The 19,934-nt window shown below is 38.5% G+C and overlaps 1 protein-coding gene across 1 annotated transcript; it reads right to left on the bottom strand.

Annotated features, from left to right (window-relative positions):
* Positions 1–2,425: 2,425 nt before the first annotated feature.
* On the bottom strand, positions 2,426–18,940 carry LOC129366464 (anthrax toxin receptor 1-like). The gene is made up of 18 exons (XM_055040338.1): positions 18,661–18,940; positions 16,148–16,219; positions 15,998–16,069; positions 15,832–15,913; positions 15,715–15,748; positions 15,486–15,565; positions 15,324–15,392; positions 15,159–15,239; positions 15,025–15,085; positions 13,939–14,037; positions 12,472–12,541; positions 11,934–12,012; positions 11,614–11,709; positions 11,450–11,491; positions 11,283–11,375; positions 5,253–5,417; positions 4,308–4,388; positions 2,426–3,833 (listed from the first exon to the last, which is right to left on the bottom strand). The coding sequence occupies exons 1-18, from the start codon at positions 18,813–18,815 to the stop codon at positions 3,453–3,455; spliced, it is 1,812 nt and encodes a 603-aa protein (XP_054896313.1). The 5' UTR covers positions 18,816–18,940; the 3' UTR covers positions 2,426–3,452.
* Between the last annotated feature and the right edge of the window lie 994 nt (positions 18,941–19,934).

The following is a 19,934-nucleotide window of genomic DNA, read 5'->3' as shown; positions in this document are numbered from 1 at the left end:
ACGTCCCAATAAAGCAGCGTAACCAATTGGAGGCACTGATGACGTTCAAAAGAAACCTTCCTGCATCGTAACATGAGTCACTTGTTTTCCCGGTAGTCAGCAAAGCATTCAGAGACCCATCTTCTGGAGACCTGCGTGCGGAAACTGTAGAAAGTAGACTGGATTTCACAAAGATTGGATAGTTTAGATGTTTTGTTTTTTTTTTTCTTCACATAAATTTCAACTTCTGTTGTTTTTTTCCTAAACACTGTTGCTCATCGACCCCTGAACTCAATTATCTATGAATGTCTTCATCCCTACAGTTTGTGCAGCCAAGGTAGACAGCGCTGCCGGCCAAGCTGGGAAGTTGAAGCCACTGCAAAACATTTTTTAGGATTCTTCAGGGAGATAAAGTCATGAGATGCTTTTTTTCCCCTCTGTCTAATGTTACATAATGCACTGAAGTGAAGCTATCACTATCTTGTTTTTTTTAAAAAAAGAAGGGGTCACAAAGGAGCTAATCTGTCAGTGAAATACTGAGTTCATGGAGCTGTCACAGGTGTCACTGCTCTTATTTGCTGACATCCTGGAGGAATTAAAATTTCATTTTCAACGTGTTTTTCCTCTGTTTCTGGAAGTTTCTTTTTTCTGATTTTTTTTGTGAGCTCATCACTGCCTGCAGAACTGCAGATTTGAGTGTCTTTCAAGGCATTTCCGAATACGAAAAACATATTGGAAGAACACATGGAAATAGGATTTATTTTAGGAAATCTGACTGGAATAAGAGTCAGCTGACTGTCTGCTTTGTGGCTTGTTACATAATATTTTAACTCCAGTAAAGAGTTGTTTTTTTTTTCTTTTCATGCGTTTTTGTTTCCCTCGGAGGGAAAAAAAGAAAAAAAAAATTTAGATGTTCAACAGGAACGAGGAATAATAGAAACAAGCTTCCAAAAGGGAAATTAACTAAGGAATTGTTTCAAAGGACACATTTTCCACCTCTACAGCATCTACTGGAGTCAAAAAGTAACAAGATTAGCATTCTTCCCAAATGGATCAGTCATTAGCTTCATTAGCCAACGCTCAGTTTTTCCTCACATGTAAAATTAAATTGTTTAGATCAACATTTTCTGCGTTTTATTGAGTATATTAATATTAAAAGCAGGATTTTTTCCCTTTGTCACAGGGAGAATATACAAATATTTTTTTGAGTCGATATAATTTTAATCAGGCTAACAGCATAGACCACTTGTTAGAAATCCAAATAATTCAAATCTGCTAAAAAAAAAAAGTAAATTAGATCATGAGATCATCATAACTTACGATCGTCTGAAGTTATGATCATAACTTAAGATGATTTTTTTTGCTGAGAAAATAATCTCATCTTTGTTTATTGTTGCAAAACATAAATCCTTGTTTTAAGCTTAATTCAAACCTAATGCTCTGTTGGAGCCATAAAAAGTTTAAAAATAATAATTTCACTATAAGTTGGTCACTCAAAAGTTTTGACTGACAGAAATAAAAGGAAAAAGTTTTCCAATAGAAAGTCCAGAAATTAACGGATAGAAGTTGAGCACTTGCCACTTCTATTCACATTCAGTGCGCAAGACTCCACTCCTGAAGAAAAATCTTGTTGAAGCGTGTTTAAAGTTTGTTTGCAAACAAACCAGAGAAATACTAGGGGAACAAAGTCTGGTTAGATGAGACCAAAATTAAAAACACACACCAAGGTTGGAGAACAAATGCTCTGCACATCTTTTTTTTTTTATTATTAAATAATAACTATCACCTTTGGAGTTTGGAGGTGATCATGTTTCTCAGCAGCAGATTCATACAAATGGAGGACAACAAGCCTCCACAACACCTATTGTAATGATTTCTGTATTAGATGATATTACTGGTTAATATTATTTTATAATAATCTGCAGCTGGATCCTTCATACTTGATGGATTTAGCTTGCTGCCGTTGCATGAAGAATGTGTGAATCTTGTGCAAATTTTGCTGGGGTCAGAAGAAACTTTAAAACCTCCTGAAAGAGAAGCAACTGGATTCAGGACAAATCCAGGCAGGTCAGGGGTCAGCAATGCTTTTCTCAAAAAAGCAGTGTCTTCTTCTGAGACGGATGAAACGTATCTAATTCCATGTTCTGGTAAATCGATTTATATGCTCATCCAGAACTTCTTCTCCAAGTGAAAAGCTGTGAAAATGGTTTATTTTAAGACTTGCTGGAAAGTACACAGACACCTGGGCTCCTGACAGTCAAGCTCCACCAGCGGCACCACCCACATCTGGGATTATTGTACTCACATTCAATAAATCAAAGTTCGGGAGATTTACCTCTAAATTTAGCTCTAAAAACTAACCTAAAGTAACAGATTTTTGATATAATTGACAAAAACAATAAAAAGAAAATCAACTGTGAGCCAAGCAGACAAAAAGGGTGTTATTTTTAATTTTATTGCACAATGAACAAAACAAAGGTTTCAGATCTGCTGCTGGGTCAGTCACAGATTAACTCTCCGGAGAAGACGTTTAACTTTACAGGAAATGAACACCTGTAGAGATAACCTCCAGGTTGTCACTCAAAGGGATCAGAAATGAATTAAAGTTGAGTGTACTTTATTTTAGTTTAGTAATCTGGTCTCAGTGTTGTACCTCTTCTCCATTTTGCATAAGATCTAACTGAGAAGCATTTATGTACTTCGATGTCTGCATGAAAAAGAAGAAGTGAGGGATTAGTTCAGGCTTAAACGTGAGGGAAACGCCAAGTCTAACACAACACAAATAAACAAATATTTAAATATTTATATTTATCAAAAATTAAGGCAGGCAAAAGAAGATGTATTTCTCTCCAATTACCAAAGGCAACCTTCCTGTTGAAAACTCGCTTTGGTCCAGGATGATTAAATAATTAAAAGAACTCTGAGTTAATTGACGAGGACGCAACACATTTCATGGCAAGATGACGAGAAGTAGTGCTAGTAGCGTCAGCAGGCAGAGTGTTAAAGTGATTGTTTGTGAGCATAAAGTTTCCCAGGTGAGAACATCAGTGGTTTTTACATTTATGTGCCCTCTGTCAGTTCAAAATACCTTCTGCTGTCCTCAGATCCCAAAAAAACTGTCCAAATGTTTACCCCAGGTTTGTATTTTACTCATAAGACACAAACGCAATATTGTCCAAGTTCCTTTTATGCAACTTTTGGTTGCCTTTAAGCTCCAAAAGTTTTGGCTGCTGCCACGTTTTTATTTTAAAACTCTGACAAACAGTGACTGACTGTTTCATCAAGCACGTTTTAATGTAAAAGACAAACTAAACACAAACATCTAAACAACTCTTATTATTTACACTGACGTAGACTTGTGAAGAAATCTAGTTTATGTTTTATGCCTTTTTTTTTGAGCAAAGTCAATGTATTTTTGTTTGAACACAACTCCAGCAGTGATTTGTGGGTAAAATTCTGAGACGTTTGGATCCTCAGTTGATCTCGTGGTTGGGTCGCGGAGGCGGGCGTGAGGGCGGAGGTGCTCTGCATGGAGGCGACCCCTGAGGTGGCGGAGGCAGGGAGCCTGTGGGAGACGGCGGCGCTGAGTTTTGTCTGCCGTTGGTCGGGGGCAGGTCTCTGTTGGGAGGAGGCGTGTACGAGGAGGAGCAGCTGCTGGAGGACGGGGGTGGAGTCGACGGCAGAGGCGGCAGGGTGGAGGTTGGCGATGGGGGCAGGTGGAGGCCCTCGCAGTCGTCGGATGGGCGGCGTTGGTACCTGCGCGGTAACGTGTAGATGGGCGTGGAGGGGTGGTTGTAGATGGGGTAGCGGGGCGGAGGGTAGGAAGGGCTCCGGGTGAAGTTGATGCACCGACCCTGTGATGAAGGCGCAGAGAGTAAAGTGGAAACGTGTAACTGCACCACTAATGACGAAAGGACAATTAGCTTTATGAGGGCAAAAAACTGGGCAAAAATTCCTCAATTTCCTGTTGCAGGCGACTGGCAGATTTGCAAGTGGAAAGAGTGCATTTTTCTTTTTAGCGAGTGACATAAAAGAAAACTCAGTCATGAAAACTCTGTGAACTTTGGGAGCCAGACTGCATGGAGTCCTGATGACTTCTGCAGGCGTGTAACTCCAGACAATAATGCATTGTCTAAATTACTTCATCATCTCCCAATGGCCCTCGACAGCTTCCATAAGGCTAATTTGAATTATATTTAACTCAAAAATGACATTGATGTTACCCCAGTCTCGCCATAAGGGCCTTTTTTTAGGTTTGCTTTTATTGCTCCTGTACTTGAGTTTGTTTTCACATCTTGTCCTGCTTCACTGTAGAAAAATAAAGTCACCTTGTCTCCAGGATAAGGTCGCATCACTGACACTCTGTCGTAGCCTCTTCTCAGCAGCACATAGAGAGCATCCAGTTTTCCCTGGAAAAAGATGACATTTGTCACTTCTGTTATATTTTTTGCAATCTTATGATTATGATCAGTCGTTATCTGAGCTTTTACTTTTGACTTTTGCAGCTTTAAGATTTTTTTTGTGTGTGTTAATTTTCCAGCTGAAAACCATTACCTCTTAAGTTTATTAACTTTTATGTGCAATACAGCATCATGTGGGCATTAAAAAGTCTCTTAAGAACAAAGCTGTATTGTATTTACACTAAACTTGCCAAAAAAAATTATTTTCCCAAAATGTCAAAACGGTACCAACAGCAGTTCAGTTTTAAAAACAGTGACAAACAAATCTGCTCTTAGTTGTTCATAAGTTATTTATGTTTATCAGATAACCTGAAATGATTTAATTGTACCGTTAATCTTTTGAAAAACAAATCTCATGAAGAAGAAAGTAGAGGAAAAGAAGGTCCAACTCTGAGCTCGGTTCTTTTCTCTGCAGACGCGTGGAAAGCTTTATGGCCTAAATGGCGACAGATAAGCAATGAATGCAACCAGTTAAAAACACAACAGACTCCACAGATTCCTTTCTGAGGGGTTAGCTCAGTTCAGGTCTGGATCGTGTTACGTCCATCCTTCCAGCTGACGAATATCAGAGGAAACTGAATTTTATTAACTGTTTCCTGGTAACACATCATCAAAAGCGCTAAAACCCAAAAATCTTTTCTCACTTCTGGTGTCTGAGGAAACCTTTTGTGAGCATTAAACAAAAACTCAGAAGATGACAGCATATTTACCCAAACCAAGGTTTGTATCAAGAGCAAATCTAACGTGCAGTGAGAAGAGAAAAATAAATAAATCTGACTTTAGGTCAGAGGGTGGGAAAAAGTGAGTGAGCACCTTGATGGGAGAATACCACTTCTGGGAAGGGATGGTTTTGTGTGTGTGGTAATAAAGCCGAGGTGGAGGTGGATCATACTCCTGAGCCGGCATCACAACTCGAGCATTTTTGGCTTTTTCCAGTTTGGCTCCTTCCTCGGTTGAGCCTTTATCTCCCCAGCGGACCTGGAAAGACGGACCAGCAAAGGAGAACAGCCATGTAAAAAAACAATGACAAACATACTGCAGATATTAGTTAGCGAAAGCTAAAGTAACATATAGTAAACACAAGGTCTCAACTCAACGGGACAGCCTTTATTTACCAACGACCCCACCTGGAGTGTTTGTTAAATCTGACCAAAACACATGGTTCCAGTTAAAACCTTGGAAAGTGTTTAACAAACTTCATATGTTAGTGAAGGTGGGACACAAGATTTTGATGGAATATTTCCCCCCACAGAAACGTTGGCATTAAAAGCTGTTATGGGGATTTTATGACGCTGAGATTCATTAATCGGGTCCGATCAGAACTTTGTTTATGGAGGACTCTTCATACAGCCAGCAAAATGTTCTTCAAAGAGATTGAAAACACAAAGGCTGACATAAAATCATTAGATACAGACTTATTTAATCACTCAGAATTTTACTGAAAAGCCTATTTATTTTAGGAAAGTTATCACCAAGCAAAACATGCTATATTGATTATATACAGATGCCTTCTTTTCTCTGAGCTATTATAATTTTCCCTTTACAACTAATGAAAACATGAGATGTAATATTAGAATATTACATCAGACCACTTGAAATATTTTTAGAAACTAGATGAAAAATACTTTTAATATCGGCTTAGATATTATTTTCAGAAAGATACTTTTAGTCTGACAAAGAAGACTGATGAGGACATATATTTTAATATGATGCATCGTAAATGATCAAATTAGTTAAAGAGGCAGACAGAACAAATTATAACTTAAAAATCAAAATCAAAACTTCTTTATTAATCCCAGAGGGAAATTAAATGCTGTTGTAGCTCATTAATTCAGATTCTTCAAAGAGTTATTGGAGGTGTTGATGGCAGGAAACGTCTCTTGTAGCAGTCTGTGTTACTACGAATCTGCAGAAGCCTCTGACTGAAGCTGCTCAGTCAGAGTATTTTCAATCTTGAGAAAAAAAAGAGTATCTTTAATAATTAAATCAGTCAATTGTAGGAAAAAAGGATGAAAGCTGTTGAGAAACCTTTGGTGTCAGGGAAGCTGTGATTGAACTCATGCATTAAACAATTGCTGCTGTATCAGGTTGCTTTGTTCCATAGAAACCGTTCAAAGTCCTGCAAGGTTTTAATTAAACCAAGTCTGCTAAAATCCACAAGTCAAAACAAAAGCAGGCAGCCCTTTGTTTCTTTCCATGGAACTGTTTCAAATTTGTGACTTTTCCTCGACACTGACTTTATTTTACAGTTGATGTTAAACAGCGACGTTAAGGAGAAGTAACTAGCATAAACAAGATCCCTCGCCAGACCTCCTGAATGTCTCGTTTCAGTTCTTTTTTTATGTTCGCCTTTACCTTGATGCAGAAAAGCCTGAGATGTCAACAGTGAGTCAGAATTTAACAAGTTAAACCAGCACTGTCAACATAGCCTTGGAAGTTCATTAGTCAAATTCACTCCCTTTCAGCTACCACACAAAAGCCACAAATGCCTTGACTTGGCAGAAAGAGCACATAAATGAAGCTCTGCATACTTTCCATTTTAGTGTTTGGAGTTGTTTGACTCCAGAGCTTTGCTCGCTGAATGAAGAGCGTCTTTCTTTTGGAGTGACTCGTCCCAAAGGAGTCAGACATAATCCTGTTTCTGCATGATTTATCAGGCAGAGTTCCTTTAGTCATTCTGCTTACTGCTGCTCTTTCTCAAAGATAAAGAATTGTTTTTTTATTTTTTTATGTCAAACTGTTCTCTGAAAAAAAAAGAAAAGAAAAGATAAATCAGTGTCTCAGACCAGTAAAACTTTTCAGCTCCTTTGTCATAAAAACATTTCAGTCGTGTTTGTTGTCCAGATGGCCTCAGTCTAGCTCTCTGTGGCTCTCTGTGACTCTCTGTGACTCTCTGTGGCTCTCTGTGGCTCTCTGTGGCTCTCTGTGACTCTCTGTGACTCTCTGTGGCTCTCTGTGACTCTCTGTGACTCTCTGTGACTCTCTGTGGCTCTCTGTGACTCTCTGTGACTCTCTGTGGCTCTCTGTGGCTCTCTGTGACTCTCTGTGGCTCTCTGTGACTCTCTGTGACTCTCTGTGGCTCTCTGTGACTCTCTGTGACTCTCTGTGGCTCTCTGTGACTCTCTGTGACTCTCTGTGACTCTCTGTGGCTCTCTGTGACTCTCTGTGACTCTCTGTGGCTCTCTGTGGCTCTCTGTGGCTCTCTGTGGCTCTCTGTGACTCTCTGTGGCTCTCTGTGGCTCTCTGTGGCTCTCTGTGACTCTCTGTGGCTCTCTGTGGCTCTCTGTGGCTCTCTGTGACTCTCTGTGACTCTCTGTGACTCTCTGTGACTCTCTGTGGCTCTCTGTGACTCTCTGTGACTCTCTGTGGCTCTCTGTGGCTCTCTGTGACTCTCTGTGACTCTCTGTGACTCTCTGTGACTCTCTGTGGCTCTCTGTGGCTCTCTGTGGCTCTCTGTGGCTCTCTGTGACTCTCTGTGGCTCTCTGTGGCTCTCTGTGGCTCTCTGTGACTCTCTGTGACTCTCTGTGGCTCTCTGTGACTCTCTGTGACTCTCTGTGGCTCTCTGTGGCTCTCTGTGGCTCTCTGTGGCTCTCTGTGGCTCTCTGTGACTCTCTGTGACTCTCTGTGGCTCTCTGTGGCTCTCTGTGGCTCTGTGGCTCTCTGTGACTCTCTGTGGCTCTCTGTGGCTCTCTGTGGCTCTCTGTGGCTCTCTGTGGCTCTCTGTGACTCTCTGTGACTCTCTGTGACTCTCTGTGGCTCTCTGTGGCTCTCTGTGGCTCTCTGTGGCTCTCTGTGGCTCTCTGTGCCGGTCACAACAACAAAGTTACTCGGTTTCATGCAGCATGGACCTGCGTGCTGAACTCCATTAAGGCAGCTTTATTGTTCTTCTGTTTGATCTCATTCCCACCTTTCATCTTTTCCTTCCTGCACGCTGAGGATTGAGGTAAAGACTGCCACGTGTTTCATCTGTGGACCTGAAGCCAGTTTCGATTTAACTTTGGCAATTTAAGCATTATGAATAATGTTAATCACCACATCAAGGAGTCTGAATGTGGAATGTTTCACTCAGTCTTTTTCACTTATGTCCTCTTTTTGAACTTTTGCGATTATTCCGTCTTTCTTTGTTGGATTTGTATTTCGTTTCTCTCTCAGTTGAAGTACACATGCTGCTAGATAATAAACAGATGGGAAGACATTTAATTTTCAAATCAGTAACAGGAAACAGGAAATGTGTTGGCAGAATATACAGCCAATATAAAAAGAAAGTGCAACCCTTAAAATACTTTGGTTCTATAAAAAGAGCTAGAAGAGATCCCAATAAATAATAACAGATGAATGCATGATGAATGCATGATGAATGAAAAACATGACATGATTACAAAAAAATTAAAAGGTTAATATGCACAAAATATGCAAAACATGGAATTGAAGTTGATTATATTTTTTCCCAGCCATTGTTCTGCTTTCATGTTTGTCATTGTGTATTGTAGCATAAACCAAAGTTTGAACTTTTTGATTGTGTGCTGCTTGTTATGCTCACTACAGCTGAACTATATATACTATAAAAGAAGCTTTTAGTTTTCAAAACAAGCAAGGCTTTCCAAAAAACTGACAACAGTAGCATGGATTTGAACAAATGAGGAATTTGACATCTTTTTTCCAAGCATTACATTACAGATACAAATATATAAACTTTACATTTTACAGCTGTGCAAAAAAGCTTATTTTATTTTACATTTGCTGTAAAATAAAATAAGTAGCCAGCTACTTTTGATAAGTAGCTGGCTGCTCTGGCTGCCAGCTGTTTGTTGTGTTAAAGAAACTCTCAGTAGTTGGGTTTTCATTGACAGTAATTTTACAGTTGGACATTTTAGGATTAAATTTGCTCAACAGAAACACTCCAATTTTTAGAAATAATGTTTAAAACGTTTTGGTATACTGTGGTGCCCTTGGCCGCATCAAATTAAGTTTATTTCACAAAAATGCAATGGAAACACTTTTGTCACATGACCAACAAATTGATGTCGCCACTGCTGCAGACGTCACAGAGGAAGATAACAGGAAGTAGTTGGAGCATGATTGCTTGGCATATTTTTTAATGACTTCTCAAGAGAACAAACTTATTCACGTGTGATTTTAATTGTACTTCTTTTTTTTTAAAGGAAACACCGCAATTGTGATTTTTTTTCTTTCCATTTGTAAATTAAGTTTTGCACACAGCAAACAGCTCACCTGAAGATAAACGTCAAAACCGTTTGTATCCAGAATGTGTGGGGTCTGCAGCTGCTCTTTTCCTGACTGACATGCTGTCCTACATGGACAGCATGTAGGACAGCATGATCCTCTCTCCAGTCATAATTATTTGCTGGATGAGCCAAACCACGCAGTTATGAATGAACACGGGACAGAATAAAAAGCTGCAGGTTCGACGATGACCAGCAAGTCCTGGCAAGTGACCAACAAACCACCAACAGGTAAAACCCACCAGGGTTCTTGTTGATACTTTCCAACTGCAGTTCTGCCTCTCAGATGTGAAAGAAGTCAATATTTTGTCAAAGAAAGCTCAATGAGGAAAAGAGAAAAGACAAATCTTTCACCATTACCTCCTCTTTTATGTGCGAAAATGTTTGCAAGTTTCCAGAGTTGTTGGATCTGGAGAATTTTAAATTGATTCTCCAGATTACAAACAACTTGCTTTCATTTCCAGGACATCCAGACCTCAGAAATGACAAGTGGTCTGACAGCATCACTGTGACGATTTACCAGGCCGACCAGATGTTTTCATGTCTTCTTAGTTTCTTTGTGTCCAATTGAGTCTCAAAGAGATCCAGAGTGAGGGACCACCAAAGACACACCAAAACAAACCACACCATGAACATTGTTGGCAAAAACAAACCTGTTGTGTGAAGATTTCCCCAGTAGCTGAGCAGAACAACTGTGGGACAAATATTCTGTGAGAAAAGCCTTCCTCTAAACTCTAGAGAGAGCGACAAACTTTACGTCTCAAAGCTTTTAATCCAAAGAAGTGAAGAATTTCTCTTATTTATTTACGTTTGTCTTGGTGTTACGTTTACATAAATAAATGGATGTCATATTCAATTATTCTGTGTAAATATAATTTAATTAAAGAACTAGATCCTATTTTTGATAAGTATCCAGAACAAGACTGATTACTTATGTAAATGACATTAATATAGATTCACAACTATGAATGTTTTTCACTTCATCCAGGTTGGTTTAGTTAGCTTCCCTCAAAAAATAAAATAATTTCCTGTCATCAAATTTGTCCAACATTTGACTGATCATCTGGAACATGGAATGTGATTTTAAAAAGATGAGACAGAGAAAAATTTTCTCTTTTTTTCCACTACATCTGTAGACTGTTTTTTTGTTGCTTTAATCTTTGTGTCAGCGCTGTTGAAAGGCCGGAAATCTCCTCCTCCTCTACAGACTCTCAGTCTTCCTTTGCCCACTGCTCAGACTTTACAGGAGCTCGTCTGGGTGGGTTGAGTGTCGTCCTGCAGACACACTGCCTCCCCGGTGGATGAATAAAAGGAAAAGAAACAGCTCACTGGTTCTTTATGTTGGGATTGTTTTGGTCTCATAACATCTAAAAGGGACTAAATTGACCAATTTTTTGCAATATATACAATCGTGACCCGTTTTAAAACTGTGAAGCCACATAATGGCCCACTTTTCCTGACATCACACTTAAACTGTAATGTCTTTACCATTCGACCACATCACTTGCTATTGTAGAGCAATTACACAGTGAGGCAGAAGCAGTTCTCATATTTTATAAATGTGTGTTGTTATTTAACTTTTTTTTCCCAACATTTTACCTCCATTCTCTTGATTCCCCCGACTCCACGGCCACCGTAGTACGACGCGTCCACAGTGGGCCACCTCTTCTTTGGAAAACCGTCTTCGTCCTCCTAAACAATTTTAGGCTCTTAAAATAAATGAATTAAATTGTGACTTAAATGTGTAAATGAAATTAACAACCTACAGAGAGGTCTTCAATCACGGGAGGAGGTGGCTCATGAATAACCTGCAACGAGTCGAAACAGTTACTGTGATCTTGCAGTTTCAGCACGTAAAAATGAGTTTATGAAGTATCGGGTTGGTTTCAAAAGCAAATCCATTTATTTCCATGTATTCTTGGCTATATACCACAGTGCAGCAGAGAGGCCAGAACCACCAGAGCAGAATAACGGTGAACAAGAGCAGCAGGATGAGCAGCGCGATCCCCACAAAAGTCCCATCAGACTGCAAAGAAGATTTCAATTTTCACTTTGCACTGCTTTTGATTCTTAAGAATAAAAAAATGACAAGACTTCACATTATGTCTGCATGAAATGGGGCAAACAAAACCATTACACAAGAGAAGTCAGAGTAAAGATTGGGGGAGAAATCCACAACGTAGCTGATGTTTGGCGTTCACATCTAACCATAATATAATGATCTGAACCAGCTTTGGTTTTTATACTTACACAGGTGATGGCAGTAATTGTGACAGAGCTGGATATGAAGCTGAGGCCATTATTCATGCTGACATGGAGTGTGGCTGACCTGAAAACAGGGAAGATTTCCAGCAATAAATGAAAAGGATCCACTTAACAAAACCAAACAAATGCATTTGTGTGCTATATTTGTCGACTAATTAGTTTATTTCCGTTTCAACAGAATGGTTAAATCTTGGTATGTTTCTCTCTGATCCCAGGTATTGTTTCAGTCTCATAATTAATGCATTTTCTAAGTTGCATGTATTGGGAATGTCACACAAAATTTAACTCCCCAATCCATGTATGTCAGCAGAGAACCCAACTTAGTCTTTTTCATCCTTTTTTAACATTTTAATCTGTTTTTGTGTTCACAATTTGCTGATTTTAGATTGTTCATATTAAAGTAGAGGTTTGTCAGCTTCCTAGTGTCATTAATGAGCATGCACAAGCATAAATATGAGCACAGACAGTGATGTTTCATCTTATTATTGTATTCTGCATTTTGCAGAACATTATTCCAACTTACATTCCAAATCTTTCCAGAACCGGAGCTGGACACAAAAGATAAGTATCTCTTACCACCAAAGGTCTTTCCACTGCAGGAACAGAAAAAAAAAAGAGTTAAAGCTCAAAGAGCTAAAAATCAGAGGATGGTTCAGTGATGAAGAAGGAAAGTCAAATTCATATTTTTCTTTTGGTCTTGAAACGTCAAAAACTTCTATCCTATTCTTAATGTTATTAAATTCCTGGACTTCCTGTTCTAATGGAAACTGAAGCAAACGGGGAGAGCTTGTGGCTTATTTACCCTGGCTGAGTGAGTGTCTAGCGTGTGCAAAGAGCCCTGGTTGCTGATGAGCTCCACATTCCCCTGCAGACATCTGAGAAGTCCTGAGTGCTTTACCAGCCGATTCAAAGCAAAGAACGTCGGCGCTGATGCTGACTATAGAGGTAGAAGGCTAACGTCACAGCGGCCCACCAAGAATTTTTGGGCCCAGCCCATCCATATGTTGAGAATCATAATACATTCAACAGAGTCAAAGACACCGAAGGGCTTATTATGTAATAAGGATTAAGACTTAGTATTGGCTGAGCTTGTAGGTAACAATTACGGAGTTTATTATCTCGTTTTATTGCCTCATCCTTAGTTTTTCCACACTTAGCTTGCTATTTGTAGTGACAGTCTTTTTATTGTTTGTTGAATAATTAAATAAACATCTGGATGAACTTGTGTTTCTAACCATTTAGAGGTCAGAAAAAACTTAAGGATGAGGTGAAGGAACACCTTTCAGCAGGACAATGACCATAAACACATAACCAGGGCTGCAATGGGACAGTTTAGATACTTAATTCTTAACCTTTGTTCCTAGGAGTCCTTCATGTTTTAGGTGTGTCTCCACTGCAGCACAACTAACTCAAATAAATGGTTTAGATAAAACGGCCCAGTCAAAGTCCAGGCTTAGATCCAGCTGAGAGTTTGGAGCAGGACATTCAGTTGCTCTCCCTCCGATCTGACTGAGGTTCACCAATTTTGCAAAGAAGAATGGTCATAAACGGCACAAAAATTGTGACATTTGTGAAAAACTCCAAAAGACACATTTGAGATTTTGATTTTTTTAAATGTTGTTTGATTCAACACACAAAATCTCAGTAAGATGCAGAAAAGTTTGAGTTTGTAACATAACGTTTAAGGGCAATAACTTGTTTTGTGTGGAAGTGCAGCCACAGCTGAGCTGAGAGTAAAATCAAACACATTACAAGTTGTTATTAGGCTTGTTAAGATGTTTTAGAGTGAAGAATATTTTTAAAAAGGAACCAAAATTATAAGGAAGTCTAGTTTAAGGCTTTGAATGAGTTCCATAGTCCCTACAGGAAGATAGTTCTTGTTTTCAAGCTTTTTATTTATCAGGTTTATCAGTTTTAGTATTTTACAAAAAATATTTATAGTTATATTGAAAAATGTTTGTGTCAAATCCTAAAGAAGTGCAGCACTTACTGAAAGTAACTGTGTCGTTGATGCGGAAGCTGCAGAGGACTTTCTGCACGTCTCTGGAGTGAAGGAAACCGTTTCCTCTGACAGACACCTGGAAGTTTTCTGCAGAGACACGGCAAATCAGAAATATTGTTCTAAAAGAAAAATTAACCTCTTTGAAAGTTTTTGGGTAAATAAATGCAGAAGTTTAAATACACTGATCAAACATCTCTTGCTTCAGGTGAGTTAGAATTACCTAAATTATTCCCATCAGCTAAACGCTAGAAAACTTTATTTTCAGATTTTTTTGTAACTTTCTTCAAATTCAGAAGTTTTGAACTTCAAAACAGCTGCCCATTTTGGTCTAAAATGTGCAGCTGTAGCATCCTTACTATCAAGTATGGTGGTGGCAGCATCATGTTGTGGGGCTGATTTGCTGCAGGAGGAACTGGTGCTTTTTATAATATAGATGTGATCATGAAGAAAGAACATTATGTGGAAATATTGAAGCAACATCTAAAGATAAGAACCAGGAAGTTTATATTCCACCAAAGATTAATTTCTGATCCCTTCCTGAGTTAAAATATGAGTATTGTTGTTTCTACATGAATGTGAACTTGATTTATTTGAATTACTAGAAGCTTTTTCATTACTTTGATCAGTTCTCATTTTCTGCAAATGCTAAATATTTGCTTAGAATTTCGGAGACACGTTGTCAAAAGTTCATAGAATAAAAGAAATGTGTTGATTTTACTCAAACTTTACCTATAAAAAGTAAAATCAGAGAAACTGATCATTTTAAATGGTCTCTTAATTTTTTCCAAAGCTTTTCCAAGGAAAGATAACTACTCCTGATATTCACCAAATGTATGTTAAAGTCTGAATTTGAAGAAAGTTACACACAAAAAAAAAACAAACAGAAAAAACTGAAAAACTGTCCTTGCTAGTTTTTCTGGTAAATGGAAATAATATTGGTATTTTAACTGTCCCAAAACAAGTTTAGTTTGGTTTATCTTAACCTCAGACAAAACATGTAGGTGTTTTACTTTTTCAGTGAATGTATGTTATGTTCATAGATAAATAAAGCATTTTATTTGTTTTTTTTTTCACCTCCTTCGCAGATACTTGAGGGCTCTACAGCCAGGATCTCAATGCAAGACCTCTTCAAGATCTACAAAAGAAATTAATCATATCACAAACTCGGTATTATGCTTTTGTAGGATCTAATCAGGTGTGTGGCGCACCGAGTCGATCACTCCTTGCAGAGCTTGAAATCCATCATGCACAGGGAAAACGTGGTCCTTACTGTCAGCTATTGTGGAAAGCTGTCAATTAAAGCAGCAAACAGTTCAAGTCACTCCAATTTAACGATGAATCGATTCATTTATGAGCTGGCAGGCAGAAGTCACCTGTGTTTCGTTGAAGTCTTTCACCCCAACACAGTACACAGTGGCACCGAGTTGCCTTGCTCTGCCAGCCTAATGATTAGACAGGAATTTAAAGTCCAATTTGGCAAAATGAGAGGAAAAAAAGACACATCATCCTCCTCGGCTCGGAGTCATTTCCCTCACCTCTCTTTCCGCCAGGTCAAACTGATTCTCTCTCAGTTCTCCGTCTGTCAGGGCGATGATAACACTCGCTGTCCGGTATCCTTAAGAAGAAGAAGAAGAAATCAAGAGGTTAAGATGTGAAAAATATGAAATTCAGCTGAAGTGTAGTTTTCAGTGCATACGCCACGTTTGTTTGCATCCTGAGACATGCTTGAATATTGAGAAATACCCATTTTAAAAGTGTTCTCACCATACCCAGTGCCATAGTATATTTGCTCACTGGCCTGAAAGGAAAATGTTTGAAGTTAGTTCTCCGACTTGGACTCGATTTCTTCCATTTATTTAACACATTCATCAAGATATTTACCCTTTGAAAGCCTCTGTGCATGAAGGTGTCTCCGCCTGGATGCACCATGCGCAGCTCCTCCAGTCCCGTTCGAATTTGCTCTCTGATAAGGAAACAATAAAAAAACGGCAAAAAATAAAACACAAACCAGAACCAGACGCATAAAGCAGAGTGTTGTGAGTCCCACCTGTCCTCCGTTAGCGGCATGACGATCCGTCCCTCAGTAGAAAAGACGATAAAAGACATCCGCAGCTGAGGACTGGGACATTTAGAACAAAGACAATAAATGACACGAGGTAACTGTGACATAGCATTTTGCTGGATTTTCTGCACAAACCTGATGAACTTGTGGGCGAGATGATCCACAAAATAATAGATCTCATTCCAGTAATACTGCACACTGCCAGACCTGAGTCACAAAGTTCAGAGCCGTGAAAGAGTAAGTAAGATACGGGAATATTTCTTATGCAAAACATTCAAAGAGTTACATTTGATATTTTGTTAAAGACTGGCAAGTTAAATGATTACTTTAAAGTCGTTAGCCAACTATTTACTCAACCAAACACTGTGGTATGCATTGTAATGAATTTCAATAATTGTTTTACTCTGATTGGTTGTTCAGATTAAATTATGTGATTATTTGCATGAAAACAAGATGGTTAATTATAACAAATAAAAAATATCCATATTTTCTGAGGTTCTTCAAAATTATGATTTTTTTTTTAGCGTTTCATTAATTATCCATCCAGTCCTGAAACATGGCAGCACAAAATCTACGTAAAGAATAAGTAATGTTAAAAACGTAACCAAAGAACAAGTATCAGACCTAAAATATAATATATATAACAGGATTTGATGTTCTTTGAAATATAGGGGAAACATCCAGCCAATATAGAGCTCTAGTGATTAAAACTAGAAAATACAAGGCACTTTTATACATTTTATAAATTATAAAATTGGATTTGACACTGTGGCACTTTATGGATACCACAGTGTGAGCTACTTAAAGACCCAAAACTAAACCAACACAAACAAAACCAGGAGTTGAAACCAGATCTGGAAGATGATCCAAGTCACCCAATTCATTTCCGAAACAAAATTCATCAAACTTGTTATTACTCTTCACAAACAACAGCGACATCATGTTGCACAATGGCTAAAGCGCTGAACAACAGGTCCATGTTCATATCGCTTCACACGCTAAACCCGTGGTTTACAAATAAACCACGGGTTGATTTCATGAGCTTTCACTGTTGCTATCACAAAAAAAAGAAAACTAAAGCCAAAGTCACAAGATTTTAACTGTTGCTCTCTTCTGCTCTGCATTTTAATGTCAGGTGCAAGTAAATAAAAAAGTGAACAAAAAAATGCAGGGTATTACATTGACGTCAGTAATTAAATGGAAATTTGGAGCTCTACCCAGCTCCAGCGCCTACCCTGGGCAGCCTCTCGTCCTTATGTTTTCATTTACCCACAGATGTGAGTCTAAGTGGAGGGACGGCGCCAAAAACCAGGGATCTTTGGAACATCTGGCTCTAATGGTGCAAAGGTTCTGCTACCCAGAGCACAGCGAGAGAAACGCTGCTGCTCCTGTCAAGAAAGTATGTCTGCAGTTTGACAACACGAGTCCCTGCAGGGAGTTTTATTGTCCAAGATCAAAAAAATGCTTTCTCTGTGAAACCCAGAGAGATGTAAACCAGGTCATGTGACACCGGATCCGTTCTGTAAAGTCATGTTATCTCTGTGACAGTTTAATCGCCTGCGTGATTTAACCCTCCTGTTTTTAAAGAGCGCAGAAATCTGCTGCTGGATTTTATTAGTACTTCAGGTTTATTTCTAAAATAATTAGTAGATTAGGGAGATGTATTCCGATAAATCATCCGTTATGTAAGTCTGTATACTGTGGAAATAAAAGCTTTTCAGGCAAAACGTTAAATTGTCCCTTTTTTTCATTGCATTCCAATATTTCATTCATATTTCAAACTCCCATTTTAGCTGTCAAACAATAGAGAAAAACAACTGGAAGCAGCAGGTTAGTTAGACATGAGCGAACTGTGACAAATCCAGACGAAGGGTTTTCAAAAAATTGTTGGAAATAATAGAAAAATAGCATGACGCAAACTTGAAACAATATTCAGAGGGTTAAAAAATCTTACAGTTAATGTAGAAGTCAATAAATTTATTAATTTTCTGAAGCTTAACAGATACTTTTCCAGAATTCAGAAATTACTTTCGGAAATTTGCTGCTTTTTTTTTTTTTTTGAGCAATTTTCATCAAATATACTGATTACTTGCCCGAAATTTAGAAATTACTTTCAGGACTAACTTCAGAATGTAATAAGTTAGGTATAACTTTACCTAACTTACTACTTACTTTCCTGAATCATAAGATTTACCTCCTGAGTCTTATTCTGTATTTTTCCAGAACTTTAGTGGAACAAGCTAAAACATTTTCCAAAAATTATTACATGCTTGCCTGGAACTTGAAAGATACTTTCATAAATAATTTAGGTTATTCATCAAATGGAGATTGCAGGGAAATATGTTGCAGCCTCTAACTTATGGAGAATCACCTTGTAAATTGTTAAAGAAAAAAAAAACTACAAAAAAAGAATATGTTTCAAAACTATTTAGGTTAAATACAAATATGAGAAGCATAAAGACGTGGTACCAAATTGTTCACTTATTGCAGTCACAAGTCCTTTATTTACATGCCCGACTATAATTAGAAATTGTAGCTTTTTATAGCAACAAGTTTTGCACCTGTGGCATCGAAGTAAACTGTGGTGATTCATGCGCCAAACTCTAACAGAACGTCTGCTGAGATTATCCGAAAGTAGAAGCACTCACTTGTCTAGAACAAAGTAAAGATCAAATCCTCCATAGCAGGACGACCCTTCTTCCCTTCTTTCATATATCTGTGCCATGCCGCTGACCACCAGGACCGCCACCAGTATGCCCAGTTCCGCACGCAGAATGGCTTGTCCACACCAGGACTGGGACATGATTACAGATTTAAGACAGGCCTCAGCCTGAATGAGAGCAAAAGCAAATATTCTCCAGCTGAAATATTCCTCGTTTAAAGTGCTCAAGTGTGGAGAGGCATCCTGGGAAGACTGAGCTCCTGAGCATAAAGTTCTCCTCTGAGTTAGAGTCCCATCTCTGCCTCAGCAGCAGCAGATGTACGCTGGCAAAGGACCAGGGGAACCAGTGGGACTGGGTCTCTGGCTCCCTCTTTCTTCCATCTTGCATCAAAAGTCTCTACAAAAACAGAAAACGACCATTTAATGGTAGATTAAAACACTATTTCTCCCATCTGATGCTTGTGAATGAACCCTCGGCGTTTCAGTCCAATTCTTTTAAAATTGTAAGTTTCTTTGTTTTTTTTTTTCATTTCTTTAATAAGTGATTTTCCTCCTTATCCATCAGCACCACATGGTGGTGAGAACATAAATACCACTGAACAACAACAGTGAAGTGTTCAGCAATCAATCTGCATTACACATTAGAAAGCTCGAGTAAAAACTCATTCCTCTTAATAATCATTCTTCATTTATTCATTGGATATTTTCCCACCAAGAAATGTAACATATTCATTTAATGTTTTCTTTCTTTTTTCTTTTTTTTAATTTTCATTTATTTAATTGACTGAGCTATTCTACTTTTTTTCAGTCTTTACTCAGAAATAGAAAGATTTGTTGGGTTATAAAATATCATCTCAAACTTTTGGTATTTTACGTAAATACTTTAAACCCAACTAAGACATTGTCGTTGACCTAAATGGAAAGGTTGTAGAACAGCCCAGATGTCTACTGTAGCTTTGGAGGAGCTGCAGAGATCCAGAGCTCAGGAGGGAAACAATTTTTAACAGGACAAACGTTTGACATGCACTCCGAAAATGTTGAATTGTGGGAGAACGAAGGCCTTTTTGAAGGAATGTCAATAGAAATATTGTTGAGAGTTTGTCACAAGCCGTCTGAGGGACATGCGGAGGATCCAAACACATCACTCTGAAACACGGTGGTGGCAGCAGAGCTATTCACACTAGAACCTAAATCCCAGTCAGAATCTCAACTTGGAAACTTTTGTTCACAGATGTTCTCCCACCTAATCTGACCAAAATT

Source organism: Poeciliopsis prolifica, unplaced genomic scaffold (assembly GCF_027474105.1).
Source record: "Poeciliopsis prolifica strain line A6 unplaced genomic scaffold, Auburn_PproV2 SCAFFOLD015, whole genome shotgun sequence".
Taxonomy (NCBI): Eukaryota; Metazoa; Chordata; class Actinopteri; order Cyprinodontiformes; family Poeciliidae; genus Poeciliopsis; species Poeciliopsis prolifica.
The sequence above is the reverse complement of the archived record's forward strand: the minus strand, read 5'-3'. Positions and strand labels throughout refer to the sequence as shown.